The sequence below is a fragment of the Gossypium raimondii genome, chromosome 10, assembly GCF_025698545.1.
Source record: "Gossypium raimondii isolate GPD5lz chromosome 10, ASM2569854v1, whole genome shotgun sequence".
Lineage (NCBI taxonomy): Eukaryota > Viridiplantae > Streptophyta > Magnoliopsida > Malvales > Malvaceae > Gossypium > Gossypium raimondii.
This window is the reverse complement of record NC_068574.1, coordinates 53,210,044-53,230,285: the sequence shown is the minus strand read 5'-3', so window position 1 is coordinate 53,230,285 and position 20,242 is coordinate 53,210,044. Positions and strand designations below refer to the sequence as shown.

At 32.5% G+C, this 20,242-nt stretch overlaps 2 protein-coding genes across 2 annotated transcripts; both read right to left on the bottom strand.

Annotated features, from left to right (window-relative positions):
- Positions 1-252: 252 nt before the first annotated feature.
- On the bottom strand, positions 253-2,075 carry LOC105776850 (6,7,8-trihydroxycoumarin synthase). Its single transcript, XM_012599788.2, has 2 exons — positions 1,028-2,075; positions 253-947 (listed from the first exon to the last, which is right to left on the bottom strand). The coding sequence occupies exons 1-2, from the start codon at positions 1,931-1,933 to the stop codon at positions 336-338; spliced, it is 1,518 nt and encodes a 505-aa protein (XP_012455242.1). The 5' UTR covers positions 1,934-2,075; the 3' UTR covers positions 253-335.
- Positions 2,076-7,637: 5,562 nt separating this feature from the next.
- LOC105776851 (6,7,8-trihydroxycoumarin synthase) lies at positions 7,638-9,411 on the bottom strand. The gene is made up of 2 exons (XM_012599789.2): positions 8,442-9,411; positions 7,638-8,359 (listed from the first exon to the last, which is right to left on the bottom strand). Exons 1-2 carry the CDS (start codon positions 9,345-9,347, stop codon positions 7,748-7,750), a joined length of 1,518 nt encoding a protein of 505 aa, XP_012455243.1. The 5' UTR covers positions 9,348-9,411; the 3' UTR covers positions 7,638-7,747.
- Positions 9,412-20,242: the final 10,831 nt, after the last annotated feature.

The window sequence follows — 20,242 nt, the reverse complement described above, 5'->3', positions numbered from 1 at the left end:
TTCATTGAAATACTGTTAAAGCTTATAATTAGTATACAATTTTACTTTTTATTTTTATTTTTAAAATAAGTAATAATAGTTTAGAAACATATTATCTAATTTTTTAAAAAAATTATATAGAATTTATAAGACATTATTTATACAATTTTAAAAATTTAAACAATATTTATACAATGATAAACTTTTAATACTATATGGCATATAGTATTTTTACGGTAGAGTATATTACTATATAATATTTCTGAAAATGAATTTAAAAAAAAATAATATTTAATATTTAATATATACAACTAAAGGATAAGAGCATCAAATAAGTTACTATAACCATACATTGATTAATCATAAATCTTCCTAGCCACAAGGATAAGAGCATCTTTTTTGTGTATAACTATACCAGGCGTGGCATCAAAGTTTAAGTTTGCCTTGTTCATTTTGGTCGGCATTTCCCAATCAAACTTGTAAAGAAGATTAGCAAGAGCAAGCTCCACTGCTGCAACTGCCATATTCATTCCAGGGCAAACCCTTCTACCCGCACCAAACGGTATGAGCTCAAAGTTTAGCCCCTTGTAGTCAATAGAGCTGCCAATGAACCTTTCAGGACAAAATTCTTCAGGGTTTCTCCAAGCTTCAGGGTCTCTTCCTATTGCCCATGCATTCACATACACCAAGGTATTGGCAGGTACTTGGTACCCACCTATGCAGCATTTTCGAAGTGTTTCTCGTGGTAGCAACAATGGAACTGCTGGTTGCAATCTGAATGTTTCTTTTACCACAGCCTTTAGGTAAGTTAAAGCTTGAACATCATCTTCATTTAGAAATCCTTTTTTCCCAATCAAATCCCTTACTTCCTCTTGAGCTTTCTTCAAACACCCTGGATTTTTCATCAAGAAGCTCATGACCCAAATCACGGTAACCGCTGTTGTCTCTGTTCCAGCAAAAAGCACATCCTGCAAAGTTAAAAAATCAAAGTTATACATAAATAAAGCGTGAAGCTAATAATAAACGTTTCGGATGAAGATGAAATAACCATAATAATAGCTTTTATATGATCTAAGGTAAGATCAAATAGAAAATCACGATCCTTCCATGTCTGTAATAACACATCGAGTATGTCCTCTTGCTCTGGTTTTAGCCTATTCGGATTAAGATGTTCATCAATGAGTTGCTGATAGAAGGTATCAAGTTCTTTGAAGAGATTTTCAAGACGAGCGTGAAACCCAGTGAATCTATCGACCCAGCCCATGAAAGGAAAATAGTCAGAAAAACTAAAGCTTGTAAACACGGCTTGACTTTCTTTAAGCAGCCCATGTAACCTACTTCCTTCAGCTCCTTCTTCATCGTACCTCTTACCGAAGCCCACTCTTGAAATTATTGAATACGAAAAGCACACCATTGCCTCACTCAAGTTGACAGGCTTAGAATCAAGGGATAATCGACATATTTTCTCAACCAGGCGAGCAACTTCGTCTTCTCGAATGGAACGGTACTTTTGCACTCTGCTGAACAGATGTACAACACAAATTTTCCTAATCTCCTTCCAATACTCACTGTACGGTGAAAAAGACAAATCCGAGACATTGTAAGATAATTTGCGAATAGCACATAGAGTAGGCCTGCTGCAGAAGTCGAGGTCACGAGTTTTCATAACCTCTTTAGCCATTTTTGCTGAAGAAACTACAAGGGTTGGCCTACATCCAAATCGTAAGGACAGGAGAGAACCATATTGTTTAGAGAGTTTCCAAAGGAAAATATGAAGGAGGTCTGAGTTATCAAACATCAACATATGTAAGTGACCAATCAAGGAAAGACTTGGAGGGCCTGGGGGAAGATGATTGCAATCGCCATGGTTGCTAATGCTACGTTTCAGGGGAGTTATGAAGAGGAAGAAAGGGAGAGCTAGAAGAAAGATGAATGTAAACAGTGCTATTGCCATTCTAAATATCTGCTCAAATTTGTTTGAAACTTGAGAGGAAGAGTCTACTATATCCTACTCTTTTTCAATCATTTTTTTAAGTTTAAAGAAAATGAAAGCTTGTCATTTAGATGAGGAAACAAGAAAAGACTGAATGGAGAATAAAATTGGCATTATGGCTAATACAATGTTTTAGGAGAATGAGTTAAAAGAAGCATCATTATCAGTGGCATTAATTGAAAAAATATCCACCACTTTATTAAATATGATTAGAGTTTGTGGGTATATGTCGCTTTCCAATTTTTCTATTTTGTGAAATGTAACGTGTCGATGCGCCTAATATATATTCATTTTTAGTATTAGTAATGTAATCAGAAAATTATATATTCTTATTATGATCATTTCTATTTTGTGGAATATGCACCCAATATTCTTCTAAATTAAGTTGTTTTGTTTTAAATTCTGATTCGAATTTCAACTTATTAAAAATTATAATAAAATTAAAAATTATTTATAATTAATTTGAAAATATGCAAACCTTTATTTTTCATTCAAATACTGTTAAAGCTTATATTAATATAAAAATATACTTTTTTATTTTTAAAAATAAGAAATAATAGTTTAGAAACATATTACCTAAAAAAACTTTTAAAATTTCATACAGTTTTTAAAAATTTAAACAATATTTATACCGTATAAAAAACAATATTTATATAATCATGCACTTTTAATATTATATTATAACAACCTATTTTTTAGTGGTTTCGAAATCCCGTTCTCCGATGATCAAATTCGTAAATATTATTAATTAATATTTGTGAGTTAATTTGAGTATTATATTAAATTTTGGTTTGACGATTTTGTTAATTGGATAGTTAGTTAATGTACAGGTGTTTCGACCTGAAAGTCAGTGGTGTCAGAAACAGTAGTTTCAGAACCCCATTTTCGACGAGCCAGTCCATAAATATTAAATATAATATTTACGAGGTTAGTATAAAATTTAATTGAAGTTTGGCCCATTAATTTTGCTGTTTAGATAGCTAATTAGAGTACAATGACTAAATCATAAAAACAACAAAAGTTAATTGCTATAGATTTGTAATTGCTAAATGACTAAAGTAGTAATTAAACCATGGTACAAAATGGAAAATAAGCCATTTTATATGTTAGTGGACGGGTGGTTGGAGGATTTGATAAAATAAAATTAAAAATATAATAAGTTAAAAGAATAAAATAAAATGAAAGTCACCATCTTTTATTTTCCCATCATCCCCCATTGTAGGAGGAAGAAAAAGAAGAAGCCATTGTTTTGTTTTTAAGGTCTTCTGCCCTTGCATGTAACTAAATTAAAAATTCATTTTTTTTTGTAAAATTTATGTTTTTGATATCATTACAGTTTGATTTAGTTAACTCAAGTATTACTTTCCGAAATTGTTAAAGTTTATAAATGATGCAATTGATGAATGCTTGAAGTTTTAGTGTTCAATAGTTTAATTTTAAACTTAGATTTGAAAAATAACTAGTTTGTAAAGTGAAAATGTTAGTTTTGAACTTAGGGACTAAAATGTAATAATTTCAAATTTTGTGTGAAATTTCTATAAATATAGTTATTAGAGGGCTGTAGAAGAATGGAATTGAGATTGATTTCAAAATCGAGGCTCAAATTTGAAAGTTATAGCTATTTTGATTTTAGGGACTAAATTGAATAAAATTTAAAATTTAAAAATTCAAAAAAGAAATTGAACTGATTTATGGTTAAAGTAGATTGTTAATAGATGTTTAGAAATGATAAATTGTAATAAATTATTATAGATCAAAATTTGAATCAATTGAAAGATAATCGAAAAAAAGGAGAAATTGTAGATTAGTCCTTAACACCTTGTTTGCTTGCTGTTTTTCCAGGTAAGCTCATATGGAACTAACTATGTTATTTTATGTTATGTTTGAATTATATTATAATTGTCGAAACCTTTTTGGCAATCGACTTGTTATTTTAAAGTGAAAATGGAGTCGCCACCAATCCTTTTTAATTAGGTGTGATTAGACCACCTCAAAACTTGGTCATTTTAATAAAATGTTAGATTTACTAAAAAGATGATTTTCGGTCTACAAAATTCAGGAAATGGGTTCGGGAGTCGGTTACGTATGAGGAATGATTAACACCGTCATAATGCCCAAAATTAGTACCTAGTTGATTACTTAATATCTTGACGTCAAAAATTGAGAATCCGAAGAGAATTTAAAATGAGATCCCTTTTTACATGATGTTATTTGATGGCGCTGAAAATGTCACTATCTAAATTGAATTTTTAATGAAGAGGTTTTCTCATTTCGGGCCGATTAAGATGAAAGGTCATGTCCCGTAAGTTGGGACCCAAAACCTCGAATTCTCAAAAATAAGAACGCTCGTCGTTTAATTATTGCCCAAATCTTATGTATTTTTAAAATTTATTTTTTAAAAAAAGAGGATGAAAGTTTGATTATTTCGGTTCAAAGAGAAAATCGTACTCCGTAAGTTAGAGGCACAATTTCTTGAGTCCCCTAATTAAAGAACACCGCCTTGGTTCAAATTGCTAAATATACAATGTATGAAAATGAGGCTTCTAATATGACATACTATGGACTTATTCGAACATAATACCCTGTATGAGATACACGAGTATGTTTAAATGTTGTATATGATGTCATAAGAACATAAATAATGCAATATATCATAACTAATAATAATGTTATAAAACATGTTAATTAGTGCTAATAATAATATTTAAGGACCAAATAACAAATTATACAATTTGAAGGAAAAATATAAATAACAAAGATTAAAAGTGCAGGAATTAAAAAGAAATAAATATGCTGAATAAAATGAATAGAGGACTAAATTTAAAGTGCAAATTAAAAAAAACAAAGAAGTAAATAAAAGACTAAAAGGAAATAATTTGGAAATTTGAGGGTAAAATGTAAATTTCAGAATTTAAAGGAAAAAATAATAAATAAAAATTTAAACATGCTGGAATTTAAATAACATAAAGTAAAGGGACCGAATAAAAAATAAGGACTAAATTGAAACCCTAAAACATTTTAAAGTCCGAATTGCAAGAAAAAAAAGGATTAAATTAAAACAAAGTGGAAAAATATAGCCACCTAGTGTGCTATTTTCCCCAACCCCAGTACACGTGTCACCCTCAGTGGGTCAACAGTAGGTCAAGGGACTAAAATGTAAGAAAATAAATTAAAAGGGGTAAAATTAAAATAAATAAAAAAGAAATAGGACAAGATTAAAAAGGGGCAAAAAGGTGGAAGAACCAAAATGGCAATTAGCCCCTCCGTTCAAAAACACGCAGATCTTAGGAAGGGTCGGGTCAGAATTCGGATTAGGCTTGAAATGACACCGTTTTGGGCGTTTGAAGACAAACCCAAAATGACGCTGTTTTAAGGAGCTTATATAAGTCAAAAAAATCTTTTAAAAAAAATCATTTGTAACCTTTTTAAAAAAAAAAAAACTCTTCTACTCTCTCAACCCCCTTTTTGTCCGGCCATGAGATGGTGGGTCTCCACCGTGGCCACCGGTTATCAACGACGGAGATTGCCGCCTTCGGTGGCTAGAGTTCCCCAAAATAGGCCCTTTTGACCCTCTTTTCGAGTAGAATACATATTTGGGGTTTAAATCCCTAGAAATTTAGTCGAGGTTTAGTCGAAGGAAAAGAATCCTTTCAGTTTCTCCCTTCTCCGACGAGGCCCTCAACGGAACCCTAGGGGTTCCGAGGCTTTTCGAGTCGGAGGAAGGGATTCTATGAAGGCGCTTAACAGGTAAAAAAATTTAAATATATATTTTTTTATTTTTATATTTTACGAAATAAAAAGGTATAAAAAAAAGATTGACTACCTTTGTTTTTTTTTTTTGTTGTATTCTATTTTCCTCTTCTCCGTCGAGGCCATTGACGAACCCTAATGGGTTCATAGACCATTCGAATTGGCAGAAAGCCATCAACGACGGTGGTGGAAGATGAAGCGATATTGAGGTAAGTTTTTTTTAAACCTTGTTCATTATTTTATATGCTTTTTATGAAAAAAAGTAAAATAAAATAGTAGATTAAATAAAAGAAACACCTTTTTTAACTTGGTTTTTTTTTTGTATTCTCTGCCAAATTTTTTTTGTTACAATCTATTTTCGGCTTTTATAGCCGAAATATATTACAAAATGATAATATTTTTTCTTTCTTTTCTCTGCTTCTTTGTCTCTATTTCTCTGTTTTTTGCGGGCGGTGGTGGCAAGGACGAGGAGGTGCCAGGCCTTAGACGACATGCCTGCTAATGTGGTGAGGACGGCGGCTAGAGGCATAGGGACTTTTAGGGTTTTTTTTTTTTTTTAGTTTAGGATAGTTGGCTATTGGGCTTTAGGGTTTTTTTTTTGTATTTGGGCTTGGGGTTTAGGTTAGTAGATTGGGTTTTAGGCTTGTAATTTGGAGTGTTAATGGACTTTTATTTATTTTTTGTTTTAACTGTTTTTTGGTTTGTTTTGTTTGGGTTTGGGCCGGATGAATTTGGCTTGTTACAATAGTGTTTATTAATTTAGGTTAATTGTAATTTCAATGATCTTTGGCATCGAATGAACTAAATTGTAAATTATGAAATATATGATATCGAATGATGTGAAATTGTTATAATATTAGAAGATGTGTATATGATGATGTTACAAAGTTAAGATGTATATGAATTACCATTCGATATATGAAAAGTGTGTATATGGTTATAGGGTTTGAAATGATACAGAAAAGAAAAATGAGAAATTGATATGATGACTTGAGATCCAACATATGTTGCGGTTCTCTGAAGCTAATGTTTATAGCATCGTACTAAGCTAGTGTTAGTAGCCCGGTAATGTCAACATATGTAATTAAATCAATGTCGTGTATCCTAGTTCAATTTACTAGAGTTCTCTGGGTGAAAATAGAAATGAATACATATGTAAATAGAATTATACATGTTAAAGTTTTAAATATAAAGTAGTTTATATATGTTGTGTGATGGAAATTTCTGCATTTATATGATTGTGATATAAACTTGTGCTATGGAATTGAACTAACCATTGATGTGTTTATTGAATTGCATATAGAGGAATGTGATGCAAAAGGAATTTTAAGCTTGATTTCAATGTAGTACATTTACCTAATTGTTAAAATGTTAAGGTAAGTTGAGTAAGTTTTATATGGGCTTATTAAGTATTCGAAATGCTTACCCAGTGTTTTTCCTTTTTCTGTAGATTGTCGGTTTGCGGATCGTGTCGTTCGGATCGCCTTGAAGCTCATACTATTCACCTATCACCTCAATAAACTTTTGCTCATTTTGTAACTCGATATTGTGGCATGAACTTAGGTGTTTATCTATGTGTTTCTTGTGAATAATGTTTTGGTTTGAACCTAGTTTAATGCTTAATCTTGTAAGCTATGTGCATATTTGTAAGAATACATTATTTCATTCGTATATGTAATACATACAACTAACCTGTGCGATTAAAGAATGAAAACTAGTGTTTGTTAATTGTACCACACACCAACTGAGAAATACAATATTCCTTCATACTATATATGTAAGGATAATAATGGTTAATGGATAACACATATTTGTATATTTGCAGATATATATAAATTGCTTTTTGCAATATATATATATATATATATATTCAATTGAGATGGTAGCTTGACAAACATAGCAGTAATTGCAGGTTAATTAAACAAGCGAGGTGTTTCTAACGTTTGATAAGTGTTCAAGATGAAACTGTACAAAGTAGAAACTAGAGCAATAAGCATCAAATAAGTTACTATAATGATACACTGATTAATCATTAATCTTCCCAGCCACAAGGATAAGAGCATCTTTTTTGTGCGTAACTAAGCCAGGCGTGCCATCAAAGTTTAAGTTTTCCTTGTTCATTTCGGTCGGCATTTCCCAATCAAACTTGTAAAGAAGATTAGCAAGAACAAGCTCCACTGCTGCAACTGCCATATGCATTCCAGGGCAAACCCTTCTACCCGCACCAAACGGTATGAGCTCAAAGTTGAGCCCTTTGTAGTCAATAGAGCTGCCAATGAACCTTTCAGGACAAAATTCTTCAGGGTTTCTCCAAGCTTCAGGGTCTCTTCCTATTGCCCATGCATTCACATACACCAAGGTATTGGCAGGTACTTGGTACCCACCTATGCAGCATTTTCGAAGTGTTTCTCGTGGTAGCAACAATGGAAGTGTTGGTTGCAATCTGAATGTTTCTTTTACCACAGCCTTTAGGTAAGTTAAAGCTTGAACATCATCTTCGTTTAGAAATCTATTTTTCCCAATCAAATCCCTTACTTCCTCTTGAGCTTTCTTCAAACACTCTGGATTTTTCATCAAGAAGCTCATGACCCAAATCACAGTAACCGCAGTTGTCTCCGTTCCAGCAAAAAGAACATCCTGCAGAAGTTAAAAAAAATCAAAGTTATGATACATAAAGCGTGAAGCTAATAATAAACGCTTTGGGTGAAGATGAAATAACCATAATAACAGCTTTTATGTGATCTAGGGTAAGATCAAATAGAAAATCACGGTCCTTCCATGTCTGTAATAGCACATCGAGTATGTCCTCTTGCTCTGGTTTTAGCCTATTCGGATTAAGATGTTCATCAATGAGTTGTTGATAGAAGGTATCAAGTTCTATGAAAAATTTTTCAAGACGAGCGTGAAACCCAGTGAATCTATCAACCCAACCCATGAAAGGAAAACAGTCAGAAAAACTAAAGCTTGTAAACATGGCTACACTTTCTTTAATCAGCCCATGTAACCTACTTCCTTCAGCTCCTTCTTCATCGTAAGTCTTACCGAAGCCCACTCTTGAAATTATTGAACAGGATAAGCACACCATTGCCTCACTCAAGTTGACAGGCTTAGAATCAACGGATAATCGACGTATTTTCTCAACCAGGTGAGCAACTTCGTCTTCTCGAATGGAACGATACTTTCGCACTCTGCTGAACAGATGTATAACACAAATTTTCCTAATCTCCTTCCAGGACTCACTGTATGGTGAAAAAGACAAATCCGATGTATTGTAAGATAATTTGCGAATAGCACATAGATTAGGCCTGCTGCAGAAGTCGAGGTCACGAGTTTTCATAACCTCTTTAGCCATTTTTGCTGAAGAAACTACAAGGGTTGGCCTAAATCCAAGTCGTAAGGACAGGAGAGAACCATATTGTTTAGAGAGTTTCCAAAGGAAAATATGGAGGAGGTCTGAGTTACCAAACATCAACATATGTAAGTGACCAATCAAGGGAAGACTTGGAGGGCCTGGGGGAAGATGATTGCAATCGCCATGGTTGCTAATGCTACGTTTCAGGAGAGTTATGAAGAGGAAGAAAGGGAGAGATAGAAGCAAGATATTCATAAACAGTGCTACTGCCATTCTAATTATCTGCTCAAATTTGTTTGAAACTTGAGAGGAAGAGTTTACTTATCCTACTCTTTTTCAATCACCTTATTTTGTTTTATTATTAACGATTTTCTTAATTTTAAAAAAAAATGAAAGCTTGCCATTTAGATGAGCAAACAAGGAAAGACTGAATGAATTACCATTATCAGTGCTATTGGGTACATGTATCTATATACTATTAATTGAAAAAATATCTCCTTTATGTGGCTTTTTGTTAGATATGTTTGGAGTTTGTGCCTTAGCGTTTCCAAAATTTTTTATTTTGTGAAATGAAATGTGGGTAGTTTGCACCCAAATTTTTTTAATTTTAAATTTTAGATTTTAATTAAATGTTATTTTTTTACAACGGTAATATAAACTCGGGTTATTCTTAAAGTAGGTGAACACCCCATCAATATAGCACAACTGAGATTCAATTTAAAATTTATTTTGAAGATATATATTTTAAATAATTATATCTTTATTTTTAATCAAATTTTAAAGAGATAAATATCAAATTTATACATGCACTTTGATTTGGTACAGTTATAGACATGAAATTTGAATTTTGGTTCATATGTGTATGAAACTTTAATTTTAATTCAAGAGTACACATTTAACAAAATGAATACATACATTCATTTTCATACCGAATTAATATAATTATTTGTCTATGTAAATATCAATGTATAATTGTGCTAATTTGGTAATGTTGTTGTGATTTGTGAAAATTAAATCAAATCAAAATTTCATGTATAAAATCGCACAAAATCGAGTTCATGTATGATATTGTACATTGAATCAAAGTTCATGTATACTTTTGATATTTATCCTAATTTAAAAATATGTACCAATCTATTTGAGAGTTCGTAAGGTTTTTTTTAAATTTATTATACATGATATATGGTTGTTGAAAAATATGGAATTGGTAATTGAGTGTCAATGGAGTTGGAGTTGTTTAAGACAACTTTCAAATTTGCGATGTCGACAATTTATTGAATAACATGTATGGATTGTGTTGATTATATGGATAATATTTAGCACATAATTAAAGATCATATAACTTGGGAAAACATGTTTTGGAGATTGGATCAAGTCAGATCACCCATCTAATCCTTTGTATCATGGGTATTGGATTGGATTGAAATTTTGATTGCTTAACTGCTAAGAGTCCATGTTTACATTACTTGTTCGTATTACATTGTATTTAGCTTATCTTATTACTTTTTTAGTGGGATTGTGACAGATCTTCTCTATGTTAGTAAGTCTTGAACAATTTAATATAATTGAGAGGCTTGTATAGGGTTATGTACTTATAATTTAAAGCACTAAAATTGATCAAGTGAGGAACTATATTTTGTGAGTGCATATTGATAGTAAAACTTGTGTTGTGGTTTTACTTACTGAATTCACAGGGTGAAATTAGTGGTGAGGGTTCTAGTATTCAAATATACAAGTGAGAAAATTGTCACGGGTGTGTGATAGAATTGGAATCACTGTGTAAGAGTTTGAAGATAATAGATACTTTTCACTGAGTTAGGCTTCGTAGACATAAGAAAACCAAGTTGCGTAAACAAACTTTGTGCCTCTTACTTATTTTTGGTTTCATGCAGTGCTAAAGCAGTGCTCACTCCTTTGTCACTCCTTCCAAGCACCAAGATTATTTCTAAGTAATTGTTTCGAGCTAACAATGATATATCTTTTATTCTTAAGATAGGTAACCGACCCGCTAGAAATAATTTAAAAAATAAAATTATTTCTAAAAAGATTTCCTTTAATCTTTCAAATTTAATTATTATTTTTAACATCTGATCATATCAGTCTTTTTGACACAATGCCTAGATCTACCCATAACCCCTTTCCAACCCATAAGTAGAAGGATAATGCGCTTCATTGTACTCGAACCCACATCTTCCTGCATTGACAACCATACTTATACCAATAGAACTGAGACTCAATCGACTAAATTTAATTATTTTTAAATGATATATTTAAAATATTTGTTAACATTACTCAATTGGTTCGAAAAATTATGGAACTATTTTATTTTAAATTATGTATCTAAAAGTTTATTATTGGGAGATTGGTTCAAACATTTGCTTGTATGTTGGCTTAGTAATTATACCTATTTCCGCTTAAGGAATTTTTTAAATAATAAGTTTATATTATTATTTCTTATAAATAATACGTTTAAAGGTGGGTGTGTTATTATTAATTAATTAAAAATTAAAGACATTAATGTGGGAACTAATTTTAATTTAGATAAACAAGTTTTCTATTTTGTTCGAAGTGGACACATGTCCTACGTAAATTAAAATTGAGAAAAGAAACTAGTAAATGTTATGAAACTAAAAGAGATTATAGTAAGAACCAAGATGGGAGAATAGTACGACCCAAGATGGGATAATCATTCTTTCTTCTAAAAAAAGCATAAATCAGAGATGAACAAAAATAGAACTCCAACAGTCTTCATCACAACTATTCTGGCACCTCACTTTCTTTACGTCAGCTTTCCTCACCATCTTCTGTCGCACTCCGTTTCTTCTACTGCAAAATCAGGAATCACTCCCTCCAAATAAGTGACCTCCCCTCTTTTTATCCCTTATGTAGCAAGGATGTGTGCTTTTTCAAGTCCTTGATGTAGGTGCTTATAATAGATATGTCATCTTGTTTTATTTGCAATTTCCTGATAATCAAATGGGAATCCCTTCCAATTATCACTTTTCGATATCCCAGATTGAGTCTCATTTGTACTGCCTAAAGATAGTGTTGGCACATAATTAAATTAATCTTGCACAAATAAATTATGAAAAGTTAAAAATGTGAAGAGACTTGAATATGAAGAGTGAAGAGACTTGAAGATAAAAAGTTATACACATGAATAGTTACAACTCCTATAGTATTTAAGTTATGTAAATGAATAGTCAAAACTCCTTATGTAGACACTACACCAAAACAGGCTTTTACTGGTGCTTTTTTAGGCCTTTAGCGGCGCTTTTTAGCGCCGCAAATACTTTTAGCGGCGCTAAGCGCCGCAAATACTTTTAGCGGCGCTTTGAAAAGCGCCGCAACAGAAGCCGCTAATGACTGCGCCGCTAACTTTAGCGGCGTTTTTAGAAATAAACGCCGCTAAAGGTGTTGGTCTATAGCAGCGCTTCTAGCACAAACGCCATTGAAGACTAAGACCTTTAGCGGCGCTTTAGTGGAAGCGCCGCTAAAGATCAGGGACTTTAGCGGCGTTTTTGCGAGAAGCGCTGCTAAAGATCAGGGTATTTAGCTGCGTTTTTGCGACAAGCGCCGCGAAAGATTAGGGTATTTAGCGGCGCTTTTCCCACAAACGCCGCAAAAGACCTTGATCTCTAGCGGCGCTTCGACCACAAACGCCACTAAAGAACCTAATCTTTAGCGGCGCTTTCCCCACAAACGCTGCTAAAGACCATGATCTTTAGTGGCGCTTTTTCCACAAACGCCGCTAAAGACCCTTATATTTAGCGATGCTTTTACCAAAAACGCCACTAAATTTGGCAGATTTGTAAAATAAATTTTTTTATATTTTCAGCCCTCCTGTAAAAACAAATCAGAGGAAATCATATCTAAACCAGCCAAAAGTAATAAATCTATATATTAAACAAATAATATAATAAATTTCAATAAATAAAATAAAATTCGTATTATTCTTACAAAAATGTTAAAAGTTAAAATGATAATTAAAAGTCAAAATTGAAGTATATTTACACGATAGTCTAAGACGGTAATTTGTTGCAATCTTTGAAACATCTTCATCATACTCTGAAATCATCTTTGAAGTTCATTGAACTTTTGACGCTCTCTGCTTCCTCGCTGCAGCCTCTACTTCGCTCGCTATAGCCTCTGCTTCCCTCGCTGCAGCCTATACTTCTCTCTCTCATGCCTCTTTCTCTTCTTGCAGATCTGCTTTAAGTTCTCTTTGGGTTCTTCATACTTTCGTTGAACCTCGACTTCTCTCATTCTTGATCTGCTTTAAGTTGTAGCTGGAGTTCTTCATATCTTTTTTGAACCTCAGCTTCTCTCATGTTGCCTCTGCTTTAAGTTGTGTAATTTGCTCAGTTGTTGTCGCTTGCATCTGAGCCATCTGGTCTCTTAACCTCTGAACTTGACTTATTTCGACTCCCAAGAAGGTATATATTGTTGCGAGCTAGATCCAAAATATTGGGATGGGTTAACAAAAGATCCTTGAAATCGAACCCGACCATAACTTTCAGGATCCAAAACTTCAGTGATAATCCGGTTATCAATGTCGTCAATATGAACAGAACTATCACTGGAAGCAATCGCTTCGTACTCCGCCTTTTTATCCTTTAATTTTTCCTAAAAAATAAATCACATAGTTAGGAACGCAATATATATTAAAAAACTCAATGCAACATAACTTAAAAATATTTGCATTACAATAAATGAAAAAATCATTAGAAAATAAACACTATAAATAATTAAAACAAGTGAAATTGTATTAAGCAAACGTACCATAATTTCTGCAGTTTCAGGAGTCATAGGGTTTCCATCTTTCTTCCTATGTGTAATGTTAAAAAGTTGAAGGCGTCCAACTTTTTGACCGGACGACAGTTCCTACAATACAATAGTAAAAATATTAATTGATAGAAAGTAATAAATATCTGCCAATATTAAAAAATTCAAAATACCTCTGCATGAGTTACACACGAAAAACTTTTCGACCCAGCTGTGTGAGTGAATTTTTGTTGCTGCCTACTATTTTTTCCAACTCGTTCACGATCCTACATTATGAAATTATTAGTACGTTAATTAGGAAATACTATACACTAAAATAATTACAAAATTTTATAAGTTACACATACCTCTCCTTTCTTCGAAGTCCAAAATCTAACGACCTCTTCCCACTGGTACCTCAACATTCCCGGTGGGACATTTTGTAATCTCTCGTCGAGTGTTGTTTTTGTCTTAAAATAGTCTTTCTTTAAAGTGCTCTTATGGTTTCTCCATCTTTTTCCCAATGCCTTCTTTACACAAGCATCGGAGACATCTAGAGCAAATCTCGCCTACAAAAAACACAACTTAAGAAAGTAAATGTAAACGAAACTTAAACCCAAGTATTATAAATGACATACACGTTTTGTTACCTTAATGTTATCGAGAGCTTGGTTCTTATTACTCTCGGGCACTTTATGCCATGAACCGAAGTTAATTGGCAACATATTTGCATTCCGTGCTAGAATGCCAATGTATCCTGCTAAAAGGCGAGCTTCTGATCCAACAGGCTGACCAAAGCTATTACTGGATACTTGGACACGCTCGACTGGATCTAGCTCGTATAAATAGCTTTCAAGATCAAATGACGTCCGCGAACTCTCCGCGTCCCACCGTTTCATCTGAAAAATAAAAGTATTGTAATATCTGAAATTTAAAAAATAAACAAGAAGTCAACACACATGTAAATTAAATGTTAAATTACTTTGAACTTCTATAGGTTCCTCAGGTGTAATCGGAACATTCGAAGATCTAATAGCGATCATTATTCAAGGTCTTTGTTTGTTTCATGAGTTTGGAATACCTTGAACAATGCGGTGCGATCGCACTTTTTTTCTAGGCATTTTATCTGCAATACAAATAAACTAGTTGAAAACATAGTATACAATTACAACAATAATATCACATATAAAATAGTTGAAATATCATCATTCGTAAATATAATTAGATAATCGTAAAAGCTTACTACATTATAATTCGTAAATATCTTCATCCGTATCCTGGCGGACCCATTGAAATTGTGTACTAGTACTAGGGATGTTTTCGTTTAAGTTCTGTTCTGGAAATGGCAAAGTTTGTGTTCTGTCGTCAATGTCATCTCTACTTCCACTGCCCATGTCAAACAAGTCTCTAGGGATGTTACGGAGTACAACGTACCAACCCTCATTAGTTGGATCTTTTGAGTAAAAAACTTGTTTGACTTGAGAAGAAAATACATACGGCTCATCAATCAATTGTTGTCCTGTGTGAATCAATCGAGCGAAGTTTACCATTGTGAAACCAAATTGATATTGCTTGATTCCATGTGCAGTATTAACATCGGCCCAATCACCTCGAAATAAGACAACTTTCCATTTGCCGTAGTAATCCAACTCAATTATGTCAGTAAGAAGTCCAAAATATTCCACATTTCCCTCCACAGGATTATTGTCCCTAGCACTAACATAACTTGTAATTGAGGAATTAACAACTATTCCACAATTTTGCATTCTCCTCAATCTCTCGCGATATTTTGTATGAAATCTGAATCCGTTTATGAGGAACGCACTACATTTTTAACCACCGATTTGGACCTTGGGAAAGCCATTTAACTTCGTCGGTGACGTTCTTCCCACTCAAACCTATTGAATGGAAAGTAAACCGAGTAATTAAAATGTTTTGAGTAAATATTATTATTTGTCGTTGAAAGCTCCAATTACATACCGCTTGGCTTAACCATTCATGAAAAGATTCTGTAAACAACTTATTGATATCTCGATGTTGTGTTCTTCGAGAGCGCGAACGAGATCTCAATATTTGTTTGTACTTACTATGTTAAAAATATGTTCAGTTTGTTAGACTATAAACAATTTTTAAATGATGAATATTTATCAAATTTCTAGAACTTTCTTGCATAAAGGTTCCATTGATTCGTGGTGAAACAGAACATATCGATGTGCTTGTACCCACGATAAATCATCTAATTCTGTAATTTTAACTTTACCGATTGGTTCTCCAAAACTTTGGAATAAATAATTATCGGCAAAGTTATGATCCGTGAGTCCAGCATTTCTATTTGGTCTGTTCAACCTTGTTTCAACATCTTCCAAATATCTTGAACAGAAGGTCATACATTCCTCTGCCAAGTAGCCTTCAGCAATCGATCCTTCTGGATAACGCTTGTTGCGGCAATAAGACTTTAATTTGGATAGGAACCTAAACACGATATACAACATTATCAAAAGTTGTAACTAAAGACATATAGGTGAATGAAGGAAAATTTTAAAAATTGTAATTAACACCTTTCTATGGGATACATCCATCGATAGAAAACGGGTCTGCCAAGAATTGCTTCATGCGGGAGATAGATTATCAAGTGAACCATAATAGTGAAGAAGGAAGGTGGGAAGATTTTTTCCATGTTGCATAAAGTTAAAGCGGCTCGATCCTGTACCTTCTGAAGTTCTTGAACATCTTCTATTTCTTTGTGTGTTTGGTGGTTGATTCATCTTCCCATAACTGAAATTCATATATTCCAACATTAACAAGATTTCAGATCCACTTGTCTGCGAAGGAGCTTCTCTGAACTCTTTAGTACCGTCAAATGCCGAATTCTGAAATCTAAATCTATGATTTTTCGGTAACCACCGGCGATGCCCCATGTAAGAGAACTTCTTCCATTGTATAACCATTGTGAACATGTTTGTGCAGCATAACAAGGGCACGCATAACGACCCTTGGTACTCCAACCGGATAAATTGGCATAAGCGGGGAAGTCATTAATGGTCCACATCAAAGCTGTACGTAAATTAAAGTTCTCCTTTCTTAGCACATCGTATGTCTCGACACCAGCCCATAATTGTTTTAACTCTTCAATAAGTAGCTGTAAATAAATGTCGATATCATTCCCGGGCCCTTTCTCTCCAAGGATAATCATAGATAAAATAAGGGAAGATTGCTTCATGCAAATCCACGGAGGCAGATTGTAAGGAACAAGCACTCATCGCCAATCTTCGATGCGAGACTCATAATCTTATAAGGATTAAATCCATCAGATGCTAGGCCAAGCCTCACACTCCTGGGATCACTTGCAAAGCTTAGAAATTTATTGTCAAATGATTTCCAAGCTAAAGAATCTGCCGGATGCCTTAATAATCCATCATCAGTTCGTCCTTCATGGTGCCACGTCATTGACTCCTCTGTCTTCGACGACATGAAAAGCCTTTGAAACCTTGGTATCGTGAAAAATACCGCAAAATCTTGACCGCTTCTTTCTTGGTCGTGCATCATTTTCATCGTCGTTCCCATCTTCGTGTTTCTATTTATCCAACGGATTCGCCGCATACATGACAAAGACTGTTGGTTTCTCCGATCGCCTAATACAACATGCAATCATTCGGGCAACTATGGATTTTGTTGTACCCAAGACCTAAGTCTTTTATTATTTTCTTCATATCTTTGCATGATGAGGGATTTTTGCAAGCGGAAACATTTCTCTCAAAACTCTAACAAGATTGTCAATGAGTTCGGTCCACCCTCCCAAACATTTTAACTGGAAAAGACGAATGCGAAATACATTTTTAAAAATTTCGATCCCTCATATAGTTCTTCGTTCATCTCATTAAGTAGCGCGCAGAACTTTGCCGCTTCTCCATTCGGCTCTTCATGATGTACACTTCTTCCGGGTTCGGTAAAAACATTTCCACCGAGATTACAATCATCAGATGGCACAAAGTCGGGTAGGAACGACTGTAAACCATGACTGTTAATATTAAATGCTTCCCGCAACATCCCTTCCATGTCATCCCCTCTAACAGACTGATGGTAATCAATACTATCATAAGATACATCCATCCTTGAAGAGGAAGTACTATGTGGGCATTCTCCATGAAAAAACCATTGTTTATAACCACGAACAAACCCATCAACAATTAGATGCTCGTATACAACTTCACGATAATGCCAGTTTATGTTGACACACTTCTTACACGGGCAAAGAATCATGTTCTCTTGGCTTGCATATTGAAATGCAAAATTTAGAAAAGTTTGTACTCCATTTCGATAACCGTCGCTTACCCTTGACAAATTCATCCAAGACCGGTCCATTTCTTATTTCTTGAAGCCTAATTTTGACAATAAATTGCACGGGTTTAGGATTTAGGAATAAGTATAATTAAGCTATGCAAGTTATGTATTATGTAAGTTATTTATTATGAAAATTATGTAAGTTGTGTATTATGAAAATTATGCTATGTAAGTTATGTAAGTCATATAAGTTATGTATTATGTAAGTTATGTAAGTTATTTATTATGAAAATTAAGTAAGTTATGTAATTTACTTAATAATTAAAAAATGTAAGTTATGTAAGTTGTAAGTTATGTAAGTTATGTATAATATTAATTAACTAAGTTATGTAATTTATGTATAATATTAATGTAAGTTATGTAATTTATGTATATTAATTAAGTTATGTAATTTATGTATAATATTAATGTAAGTTATGTAATTTATGAATAATTAAAAAATGCAAGTTATGTAAGTTGTAAGTTATGTATAATATTAATTAACTAAGTTATGTAATTTATGTATAATATTAATGTAAGTTATGTAATTTATGTATATTAATTAATTAAGTTATGTAATTTATGTATAATATTAATGTAAGTTATGTATAATATTAATTAATTAAGTTATGTAATTTATGTATAATACTAATTAATTAATTAAGTTATGTAATTTATGTATAATATTAATGTAAGTTATGTATAATATTAATTCATTAAGTTATGTAATTTATGTATAATATTAATGTAAGTTATGTAATCTATGTATATTAATTAATTAAATGATATGTACAAGCTTATTGAAGCTAAGAAAAGTAGAATTATCCTTTCACTTTTGTGTCTCCTCTTCTCTCTTATTCTTACTATAGTTCTTTTAGTTTTATAATGTCTTGATATATAAAATTAGTCAAATTTTAATTTTGGTCCTTATACTATTCTTAAATTTGAGATTTTATATTTATATTTTAATTTTGACATAATTTGGTATCTCAATGTTTATAATGCTATTAGTTAAATGAAATATCTTATTTTAATTAAAATGCTTATGAGAATTTTAAAATTTTTAATTTCATTAAACTTCTTTGTTAAATTCAGTCCATTAAAATGTGTTAAACTCTTATAATGTCACAACAACAAATTTAATAGAAAAATATTAATAGTGTTAACAAATGAACTCCAATTTTAAATTCTAAAAATAAAGAGACTAAATTATTAAAATAAAATTTGGAGATTGAACATCAAATATACAAAGAATACAAAAGCTTGAAATTTTAATTATTTAGTCTAAAACTAATTAACCCAACCCGAGACATAAATTGAAAACCATATTAGTTTTAATAACTTTAATGTTGTTTTCTAGGCCCTAGCTAACCATTTTTCTAAAGATATTTAACAAACGAAAAACAGAACCTCTGAAAGATGTTTTGCGTAATGTGGAAACTTGGTGAAAGATAAAAATATATTTATTAGATAATTGAAAATAAATTTATTTTTCTGCCTTACGTTAAATAAATTAATAATATATTTATAATTAAATAAAACAGTAAAAGCTAATTTTAGTAAGTCATGTATTAACATTTTGTTAAATCGGGCAGCCCATTTTTACAATGTATATACAATATCCAAATCTCGTGTGTAAGAAACAAACAGCAGAGAACTAGCAAACTCATTGAACAAAGCAGAACAGACATGTAGGAACTCGGTGTAGGAACAAAGCAGAACAGACATGTAGGAACAGACATGTAAGAAATCATGTAACATAGTTTAACATTGTTTACCAACTACAGAGCTAATTCAGAGTGCTGGAAAATCGATTACGTTCTATGAAAATTACTTTCAACAAATTTTACTGCAACATGGAGAAAAATTTAAAATATATAAAGAAGGAAGAGCAAATAAAGCATTTACACAGAGATGCGCTTTTATACTAAATTACTCCAAAGCCTCAACAATATATGGATAAATTAGGCTTTGTCCATTTCACCCAATAAGTTTTTCTCGCAGACATTTTAAAATGCACAAAATTTCCAAGCCGTTGCACAAAACTGTGATGCTTATTTGAGGAAATTCACAAGTGAAGTCAA